Source organism: Emys orbicularis, chromosome 22, assembly GCF_028017835.1.
Source record: "Emys orbicularis isolate rEmyOrb1 chromosome 22, rEmyOrb1.hap1, whole genome shotgun sequence".
In the NCBI taxonomy this organism is placed as follows: Eukaryota; Metazoa; Chordata; order Testudines; family Emydidae; genus Emys; species Emys orbicularis.
In genome coordinates this window covers 15,611,295-15,622,346 of record NC_088704.1, presented here as the reverse complement: position 1 = coordinate 15,622,346, position 11,052 = coordinate 15,611,295, and the positions used below count along the sequence as shown (strand labels likewise).

General features: G+C 46.8%; 1 protein-coding gene across 1 annotated transcript; it reads left to right on the top strand.

The window, feature by feature from the left end:
* Positions 1-1,580: 1,580 nt before the first annotated feature.
* Positions 1,581-10,447, top strand: TNFRSF18 (TNF receptor superfamily member 18). Its single transcript, XM_065421176.1, has 6 exons — positions 1,581-1,746; positions 4,531-4,674; positions 6,915-7,002; positions 7,499-7,596; positions 8,724-8,849; positions 10,305-10,447. The coding sequence occupies exons 1-6, from the start codon at positions 1,581-1,583 to the stop codon at positions 10,445-10,447; spliced, it is 765 nt and encodes a 254-aa protein (XP_065277248.1).
* Positions 10,448-11,052: the final 605 nt, after the last annotated feature.

The window sequence follows — 11,052 nt, the reverse complement described above, 5'->3', positions numbered from 1 at the left end:
AGTAAACAATTGAACCAACTGGTTAAATACAATATTATTATGTGTAAAACAATGTCAAGTAAGGCCTTTTAGTAAAGCTCGTAATATTCTGAATGTGATGGTCCTTATGGGATGCATAGACAGACGGTGGTTGTGAATTGATGTATTTGTGTAGGGATAAAACTGTGCTCATAATTCATGCTGCTACCTGCAGCTCCACCTCACAACAGGGAGATGCTCAGCCAGGCAGGAAGGTGGTCAGCCTGAACTCCCCAGCCAGAGAAGACTAGCTCCGAGCACCTAGCACTGTAGAACCTAGAAAAAGACAAGTGAAGGACCACTCAAGTTATTGGGAAAACATTGAAACAACTTGAAACTGAAAAGAAAATCCCAGTCTTGGAAAACTAAGAAAGGAGGGAACTTCTCCCACTTTGTCTTTCTTTCTTTCTTTCAGAAAAATTTGCGAACCCAGTTAAAAGGAAAGGGGTTTGAAGTGAAGGGTACCTAGAACCGAGGGACCGTCTCGAAGGTGGGGGGCTGTCTGTGAAGACTGGATCCCCACTTAGGGCTAAGGGGCACGCTGGGAAACTGAGCAAAGGCAATAGGTAACTTGCACTAGAAGAGGCATTTTTAATGTATAATTGTAAAACCTGAGGTTGTGTCTTTACATTGCTTTTCTGTGTAACTTGGATGTGCTTGCTTCCCCTTACTAGTTCCTCTTTGGATTGGTGTTTTTTCTATTAAAATAAACCTTTGGTTTAGTTTTGCTCCAGACAGGCCTCTGTTGTGCTGCATGGTCTGTGTGTCCCAAAGTGAACGGAAAACTGGGGAGCAGATTTCACTCCTTGGGGGGGAAAAACCAGAGGAGTAAAATCCCAGTGTCCAGTAGTGAAGACCTCCGGGAAATGGATTTGGGGAGACTCAGGACCGGAGGGGCTTTTGAGGTCACCATTCAAGGAGTAACTAGGCTGTTGGAGCCAGGATGAGACCTTTAGGCTTGTAGGCTGGCTACTGGGGTCAAGGCTCTAAGCCATACACAGCACGGCAATACGGCACTAAGGCACCCAAAGTTACCAGGCAGGCGCTGACAGAACCTCTTACTGGTCTGGATGATCCCCAAAACATCAACCGCTGAATGCAACAGAGGTTGAAAACCTGGACTCCCCGGGATTGTCTACACAAGGAGGGATTCCGGAATAGCTCAACATTCAAACCCTTCTTTTATCCAAATTAACTTGCAAGTGTAGACAAACCCCTTTGAAAATTTCCTCCTGCTGCTTCCAGGATGCGCCATCCTCACTGATTTCCTTTGTGAGTGGCCCCTTAACCCTGTCCTTAGTAGCAATTCCAGCCACTTTGTACTGCGTTCAAATAACGAAGCCTTGAGGATAGGTCAATTTTCTCCCTGCCCCCTCCCCTTCGAAACAGAAACTGCGTAGAGGAAGAAAACCACACGTAGGCGGTAGCCACACGCTACAAAAAGTGCTCTGCCAGTTCAGAAAGCATCAGAGAGACAGGCAGCACTTGGTAGAGGCAGAGCTGAAATAAGCCCAGCCGAGGTACCTGAGCTGCAGCAACCCACAGGGAGAGCAGCTTGAGACATGGCCGAGCAAAGAAGACTCCGTCTCCCCAAGCAGGGGATCTGCTTGGTTTTGTTGATGGACCTGTGGCTGAGGGTGGAGCTGGCTCTGGCGACCGAGTGCTCCAATGATGAATTCAAAGTGGTGACCAAGGAGGGTATTACAAACTGTCTCAAGTGCAGCTCAGGTAAGGGGGTGAGGGAAGGTTCCTTCTGTCTTGTCCACGTTGCATGTTGACCATAGAATCAATAAACATGGGGAAGGGAAATTTCAGTGTGACAGGAGCAGCAGTACGTGCAAAGGAAAGAAGAAGCCCGGGCTTCCCCCTTCTTGTTATCAGAGAGGGGCCTAAGCTGCAACATTCAGACCCAAGTGCAGTGTGGGGCTCTCTGGTTTTGGGTTGTCTCTTTGCAGGGATAGGAAGGAGCAGGCTGAAAAATCTGGATCTGGCTTTGGATGCAGAACCATCCCGAAGCTGAGGGGTGGTTTGTTTCCAGCATGTTGGGCCACGCCCAGCTCTCCTTAGGATTCGCTGCCAGATCTCTCAGCCAGCAGGGTAGTCACATCCTCTGCATTTGGGCTAGAAATGCTCTAATGTGTGGGACCAAAAGAGGAGCGCTGGATTCTCCCCCAGCCTTGCAAAATGGGTATCAAATGCCACTAAATCCTAATGCTTTGCACAGGCCTAAATGACAACCAAAGGTGCAAGGTAATAGGGACCCAGGCCCAGAGGCTCAGGGTCATTCCAAACTGTGTGCAGGTCTTAGGATGTTCATGGGAAAATGCAACTGGGACGTGGTGGAATCTCCATCACTTGCAGTCTTGAAGTCAAGATGGGATGTCTTTCTAAATGATATGCTGTAGCTCACTCAGAAGTTATGGGCTTGATGCTGAAATTACTGGGTGAGGTTCTATGGCCTGTCTTATGCAGAAGGTCAGACCAGATGATCATAATGGTCCCTTCTACCTTTAATATCTATAAATTGCCACACCAGCATAGATCTAAGGTTCTTCTGGTCTGTTATCATGTCTATGACAGTGGCCAATGTTGGATGCTTCAGAGCAAACAGTTAATTGTGCACTATACAGCTAGTAGGGATGTACCTTCCTGACCCCGCAACTGATGATCAGCTGATGCTTGGAAGCCATTGTAAATTTTACCCTGGATGGTGTAACAGCAAATGCTTTTCTCATACAGAAATGGCAACATTATCAGCTGTGGTGTTCCATTTTTCTCGCAGGCAGTTTTGCTGCCTAGACAAGGGTTTTGTTGCATTACGTGAAGGTGACGTCAGTGTGATGCTTGCACACAGTGAAGTCCCCTGTCCCCTCCCACCCTAGACTTAAGTGAGTGAGTGGGTCTCATTCCACTTTCCCCGTCTCGCACATCTACCTCAGCCAGTCACACCTTTGAGCTGGCTGTCTCAGCAGAGAGGCCATAGGATGAATGGGCCAAGGGGACTGAATTCCCCTTCAGCCCCGGGGCAGCGCTGAGACACACAAGTGGGGCAGCGTGTGGGGAGATTGTTTTGCTGTCCATGCGGCTCCTGTTCTGTGCATGGAGGGTTTCAGGTCCCCCTGCCAACCCAGCCTCGTTCACCAAAACTAAAATTCACCAGAAGAAAAAGGTAGGTAATCTCATGCCAGCCAATGGCAGCTCAGCAAACCCCAGGGCCTTTATCCTATAAGGTGCTGAGTGACTCGAGTTGGCTGCAAATTGAGGGTGATCAGGAGTGGTTCATTATTAGCCTGTAATTCACAGGCTTTTTATGCACAGAGCAAAGAATTCTAATCTCTCTTTGTTCCTGCAGCTCACTTTCTTTACATGCCAAAGTCATTCCATTAGTTTTGCTCCAAACCATCCAAGAATGGAAAAAATAAAAGGGGCCAATGAGTGACAGGTGAATTGGCGAGTATCAGGTGAATTCCCCAGCATCAGCTCAGGAAATCGCTGTTGCCTGACCACTGCCACATACCTTTTTGTTTGATGTCCTGTTGCACTAATCTGTACTTTCCCGGTTTCGCCCTCAATGTTACCCAACTGCTGGGAAAACATGCAATTCTCTTTCCTCTAAATAGCCCCCTTGGGCCTGGTGTCACAAGCCCTGGCCCTGGCGAATGTGATCAGTCCTTAATTTTCATGACCTCCGGAGTCTCTCACCATTCGCTTTGCTGTTCTGTTTTGTTTTAAAGGGTGTCAGAAATTAGAGATGGGCGCGAGTTGCAGAGTTCAGATCTGGGTTTGGAGCTGAGCTGCTCCTGGTTTGGAAGCGGGAGGGGGTCGGCTCTCTGGTTTTGACTCTGTGCCAATTTATTTTGGAAGCAAATGTCTGAATGCCAGGGAGGGGCAGGGAATGAGAACTGTGGCACTGGTGGTCTGGAATCCTGTGGGCAGCCCTCTGACACAGGGGCTTTGCCCGACTACACAGGGTATTGCCAACAGACAGGAAGCCCGAGGGCTGAATGCAGAGCCCGTTCCTATGCGGTGCTCCCTTTGGTCACTCAGCACCCATCACCTCACAGTACCAAGGCCTGAAATTTCCATTAAGTACCAGTGGGCTGCAACTGCCCGCATTTTTAATATGAAGCATTGCATGCTGGGACATACTGGCTGCATTTTCCTATTAACAGTTGGGACAGCCACGGACTTCTGGGCGCTATCTTTGGCCCCAGGGTTCACCCACCCTGACAACATACTTGGCTCTAGGAATCCCAATGTGCTGGAAAGACACAGTGGGTCAGATTCTCCACATTTTACCTCAGTGCCACCCCACTGACTGAAACAGAGCCCTTCCGGATTTCCACCCGCATAACTGAGAGCGTGTTTGTCCCCATGTCTATATATCCTTCCCAGAGGTACCCTCCTGCCTAGAAGGAGGTTCTCTAGCATCACCCAGTAATGCCCATGGTTAAATAACAAGAGTCAGTTTCTGGTCTCTGTTATACCAAGTCTAACTCTTTGCTTTCCTAGTGACACGCGGCCTTTCGGATCCATGCCCTGACATCCTGAAACCGACCTGTAAGTGTAGTCCTGGGTACCAGTGTAGTAATCTTCCATGTACGACCTGCAGTCCACTCCCTCAGTGCGAGGCGGGGACGGAACTGAACAAATCAGGTAACTATAGGAACGCAAATGAGTCTGCCAAGTTGAGCTCCATAAAGGTGGGGAGGGTCAGCAGACATTGTACATACATTCTCTACATGGGTGCATTCTGGAAGCCTTCTGGTGGTAAGGAGGAGACGGCCCAGCAAGCCACACATCAGCTTTGAAGTGGCTGAAGTCCATGAAGAAAACAGTTCAGATCCTGAAAAAACAAACATTTGCTAGCTCTTTCTGGGCTATTTTGCAGCTCTAAAATGATGGTGGTGGCGGGGCGGGAGGGGAGTTGTAAAAATGTTACCTCAAAAGATGTGGTTTTTTGCAGCCAAACAGGCAAAATGTCAAAATTCTTCACATTTCACTGCAAAAACTCTTCTCTAGTATTTTACTCTATAATAAGATCATCTTTGTGTATTCAGAAATTACATTGAGGAGCGTAATATAAAAACGATGGATGGACAGAGTGAAAATTAGGCCAAATTTCACTCCAAAAGAGTCCTCTTTCTAAGTGTAAACCAACCAAATGCATAGGGTTGGAGGGGGGGAGGGGTCATTAAATTGATCCAATTTCATGAAGTATCAGGTTTCAAATCTAATTGCTAATATTTTGCACAGCTCTGGGGCATAACAGCGAATATTCAAAGAAGGGAAATGAAAAGGGAACTAAAAAACCAGAATAGATGACAAGAAGTTGGAATAGCAGGTTTTAATTTACCTGTGACTCATAGTTTAACAATGGGGAGATAGGGTGGTGTTGTGGTTGAGGCACTCGCCTGAGACCTAGAAGATGTGGACTCAAATCCCAGCTCAGCAACACGCAGGCTTCTTGGGAGACCTTGGCAGGAAAAACATTTAATCTCTCACTGCCTTATTTTTTTATGGATAAAAAAGAGAGAATGATACTTCCCTATCTCACAGGGTGGGTTGACCTTTTCTCATGTCTGTTGCTCTCCTCTGGACTCTTTCCAATTTGTCCACATCTTTCCAAACATGGACAATTACCTCCTGTGTCTTACATACTACGCTCCTCTTAATACACCCCAGAACATTGGCCTTTTTCACAGTTGCATCACGTTGTTGACTCATATTCAGTTTGTGACCCCTATAATCCCCAGATCCTTTTCAGCAGAGCTAAAACCTAGCCAGTTATTCCCCATTTTGTAGTTGTGCATTTGATTTTTCCTTCCTAAGTGAAGTACTTTGCCCTTGTCTTTATTGAATTTCATCTTGTTGATTTCAGATCAATTCTCCAATTTGTCACGGTCATTTTGAATTCTAATCCTGTCCTCCAAAGTACTTTCAACCTCTCCTAGTTTGGTGTCATCTGCATATCTTATAAGCATACTATCCACTCCATTATCTGAGCCATTAATGAAAATATTGAATATTACTGGACCTAGGATTGATCTCTGTAGGATGCCCTTCCAATTTAGCAGTGATAACTACTCTTTGAGTACGGTCTTTCAACCAATTGTGCACCCACCTTATAGTAATTTCCTCTAGACCACATTTCCCAAGTTTGCTTATGAGAATGTTATGTGGGACTGTGCCAAAAGCCTTACTAAAATCAAGATATATCACGTCTATTGCTTCCCACCTGTCCGCTAGCCCAGTAACCCTGTCAAAGAAGAAAATTAAATTGATTTGGCATGATTTGTTCATGACAAATCTATGCTGGCCATTCCTTCTAACCATACTATCCTCCAGGTATCTGCAGATTGATTGTTTATTGATTTGTTCCAGTGTCTTTCCAGGTATTGAAGTTAGGATGACCAGTCTATAATTTCCCAGGTCCTCTTTGTTCCCCTTTCTAAAGGCAGGCACTGTCTTTGCCCTTTTCCAGTCTTCTGGGACCTCACCTGTCCTCCAGGAGTTCTCAAAGATAATGGCTAATGGTTCTGAGATTGCTTCAGTTAGTTCTTTAAATAACCTAGGACGAATTTTCATCAGGTCCTGCCAACTTGAATACATCTAACTTATGTAAATATTTTACCGGTTCTTTCCCTATTTTGACTTGCATTCCTTCCCCTTTGTTGTTAATATTAATTGTGTTGAGTATCTGATCTCCATTAACCTTTTTAGTGAAGACTGAAACAAAATAGACATTAAACCCCTCCCTTTCTTGATGTCATCAGTTATTAGCTCTTCTCTCCATTCTCCATGTTTACTCTCAAATACTTGAAAATGGACCATACTTGTCTTCCTATGGAGCAATGCTGCTGCCCAGAAGTAATCCCCTTTCTTTTCTCTCCTAGGCACCGATCACTTCAAATTCACCTGTGAACCCTGTAAAACTGGAACCTATTCTGACACTCTGAACAGCTGTTGTAGGCCTTGGACTAAGTACGTATTTATGGATAGATCTCTTCTTTGGCAATGTTCATGATACACAACTCAAGTGGCTAATTTTAAATTTTTGTAAAAAATTAAAGCCACAGCAATTAATTATCCAAAAGTCAGCTGGGTTACTATTACAGGTGTTTTTGCTTGGCAGGATATCACATGAATCTTTTCTTTGGTTTCGTACCCAACAAATCTTAAAGTGAAACTCGGTGAAACCAAAAAAACCCCACGTTTTCCACCTACTTTCAGGTCAAAGCCACAAATTGACACAAGCGTGGATACAGTTTGAAATTGGGTCTGGGTGGGATTGAATCTTAACCACCTTCTCAGCAGAACTGGTCCAGTGTATCCAGCGGGAGCAGCCATAATTTGGCCAGCTGTGCTCTAAACGAATAAAAAATAGAGGAAAGAGAAACAGGTGGAGTGGGAGAGAAGGAGGAAGCGGGGGACAGAAACAGAGAGAGATGTTCTTAATGATGCTTTCCCTTTTTCTTAGCTGTGAGAGTTCTGGATTACGAACAATCAGGCCAGGAAATCGTACCCATAATGTGGAATGTGGCATTTTTGGAGATCTGACCCCAGTTCAGCAGCAAGGTACGTCCTGGATGGCAGATCATTTACTTCAGACTCTTCCTTTCCTCAAGGCATTTCAGATTCCAGGCAAAGGCACAATCCTGGGTTTGTGCCATCATGGTTGCTTGGCATGGAAGAAATAACCCTTGAGTTCCCTGCGGTATTTATGAAGCAACATGAATTGCTGAGAAGCGCAGATTTGAACATCATGAAACATTACTACTAATAATAAAAACCATCAAAGGGTCAGGAGGAGAAATGTAGGGGTGGTAATAGAACTGTTCCTTAGCAAACAGATTATCAGAGTTTTCCATCCGGCATCTGCTGCTCTTTACCAGGGCTCTCTCAAGAGACACAATTTAGCCGTTAATCACCCACATTCAAATTTCCTTCTGTCTCTGACTCCCCCACCATGTGCCAGTTGGTGTCACTCACCATGTGCCACTCACCCAGGTGTCAATTAGCAGCAGAACCTGGAAACTCAAGTTACTGATGGAAAAAAATATTGGGCCCCATCCTGACAGGTACCAAGCATCTCTGATGGGGCTCAGAGATCATTGGAGTTGAGGGAACTCAGCAGCCTCAGGCCCTTTGTATGCAGATATCTTTATTTCTACTGGGCCAGGTCACTGGAGCTGCAGTAAGGGTAAACATTTGGTCCATTGCGTTTTATGTTGCTTCAGGGAAACCCTGGGCTGGGTTTGACTTGCACCATGTGACACTCCATTGAAGTCAAAGGTAAATGGATGAAAAGATAGTGCCATAGACATACTAGGTCCTCATTACAACACAGAGAGAGGTGGATGCTCGTGTTTAAGCAATGCAGAGATCGTGCATGCTATCCCTGTTTAAGCAATGCAGATATCGTGCATGCTATCCCTGTTTAAGCAATGCAGACATCGTGCATGCTATCCACAAACAATGATCTCCTGCACACATGTTCCCAGGCCAGTTCTGACCTTTGTGATTAATAACCTGGACTATGGTTTTCCCTTTCCTAGTTTCACAGTTCCCCATCTGACTCAGGCATGGATTAACGCACTTCTCCCTCATTTCCTTGGAAGCATTGGCTTCACTGTAGCATAGGGCTGGGCTGTGGTCAGGTTATCTATGGTCATATATTTCATTTCATCCCCCCTCCTCATCAGATTCCAAGTATACCACCATCCTGGCGATATTGACTGCAATGGGCGTATTCATTCTCATCCTGATGACTTTCTTCCTGCACCTTTGCTTATGGACACTGAAGAAAGAGAAACTGCACATCGTTGAAGGTCAGTGCATCTGTATGGACTATTCCATGGTAACTGAAGGGAGGAAGGCATGGGTCAGTGGTTAAGGCCCTGCGGACTTGGTAGACTTGGGTCAGTTCCCTGCTCCACCATTGACTTCTTATGTGACCTTGGGTAAGCCACTTCAGTTTATGTCTACGCTGCAATCAGAGATGTGATTGCAGCTTAGGTCGGCACACTCACGCTATCCTTAATCTAGCTAGCAAGGCTTAAAATAGCAGTCGAGAGGTGGCAGTCCAGGCTTCAGCGCGAACTGTGCAAACCCTCTTGGGACAGTGGATATGTACTCACATTGCTAGCTCGTGCTGTCGAGTCTTCATTGCTAGGACAGAGAGCTGCATGGGGACCGTGTAGCTACAGAAGTGATGTGTATCACGAAGCAGACACTCTGAATGTATAGGCACCGTTTCCCGGTTTACTTACACAGCAGCAACCAGTGGGGGAGGGCTGGTTTTGTGTGTCTATGCTGCGTGCACAAGTATTTGTGGCCTGCCGGGGGTGCGAGTGTGCGAGGAATGGACAAGCAAAGATTATACTGCCCGCTCTTCTAAAAGTATAATGTAGTTCAGAATCTTGAGCCGTAGTTGGGCTTAATCTATAACAGGCCCCTCCCAACACCGAGGGTCAGATTTTCGTTTGCACTAAGGTACTTGACAGTGCTGTAGCAGTGCAATGGGCCTGTTAAGTGGCAGTAAATACATTCACACACAGTCCAAGGACCCCTTCCCCGTCTGAGCAATGCAAAGGGGCCTTAAGGTATGTCTACACTGCGAAAAAAGGCCCTTGGCAGCGAGTCTCAGAGCCCAGGTCCACTGACTCGGGCTCGTGGGGCTCACGCCGCGGGGCTAACCATAGCAGTGTGGAGTTCGGGCTTGGGCTGGATGCTGGGCTCCGAAACCCGGTGTTGGGGCAGCGAGTCAGAGCCCGAACGTACACCCTGCTCTTTTTCGCCCAGGCTCTGAGACTCGCTGCAGTGTAGACGCACTCTTAGCGTCAATGAGAATCTGTCCCAGTGTTATGGGCAAAGATCCAGTCATATCCTTTCAGGCTCATGATCCATCCACTTGAAGGCAGAAATGAGGCAATCCCTGGCTGAGGGCCTATCATGGAGGTCCCCCCCTAAGCATCCTACTTTCTGGCAGACACTCCAAAACAGGAGGTACTAGCCATTGTGTTGAGGTGTATAGTGCACAGTATATGTTTTCCACGTGGGTTGCAGCACTTGAGATATTTGTGGGCCTCACCTGGACTCATTCCAAGTTCTGAGGCGATACGATACCCTAACATCTCTGGGTAGACAGCAAGAGTGGGCTCATTCATCGCCGTATATGGTGCACCTGTCAGACACCCGTGAAACGCTGCTTCCCCAGTGCACAGCATTGTTCCTTACAACCGCAAATCTAACGTCTGCTCGTTCCCTTGGTGTGCTCCCTACAGAGCCTGACCATCCCAGCTCTCTGCTGCCGCCTGTGTGCCGCCTGGTCGAAGATACTTACAGCTGCCAGTTCCCAGAGGAAGAACATGGAGGCAAAACCGCTGAAGGAAAACTCTCTTATTGCCCTTTTGTGGGGTCACACTGAAGTTGCAGATGGAGTGCAAGCCGCTGCCAGAGGAGCAGGGCTGGGCTTGTCTTTTCAAACGTAGAGTGGAGGAGGGGCAAAGGTGCAATTTTAAACATAGCAGCAAGAAGTGGGCTTTTGTAACAGAGTTCGTGTTAGAAATTGAGGAACAACTAACTCAAGCTGACATTTAGTGCAGCCAGAATCCCTGCTGCATGTTCCTCCTTCTCTGAGTCCAGCCCTTCTGAACTCAGTCTGGGACTAGAATAACCAGATCTGATTTTCCCCTGAGCGTCACATGCTCATGACCCTGAGGTATCTCCCTTACTGCGTGGCATTTCCATGGAGTGTCAGGGTCTCTCCATGAGGGCCTACTGATGCCTCTCTCCTGGCCATGTGAGTATGTCCCTGGGGAACTCAACTGTAGTTTTCATCAGTTGTTTTGCCAAGGTGGCGCATGTGTCTGCTGGGCATATATGAAGGGAGTGGGGGGCGGGGGGGCAAAGTGTGGCTAAAGGACCATATACAATATGCAAGTCTGCAGTCAACCATATTGCATTCTACTTGCCCCGCATTGCCTTCCGTTTGTAGGTGAAAAAGGGGAGCGCTCTCTGAATCTGTGAAAT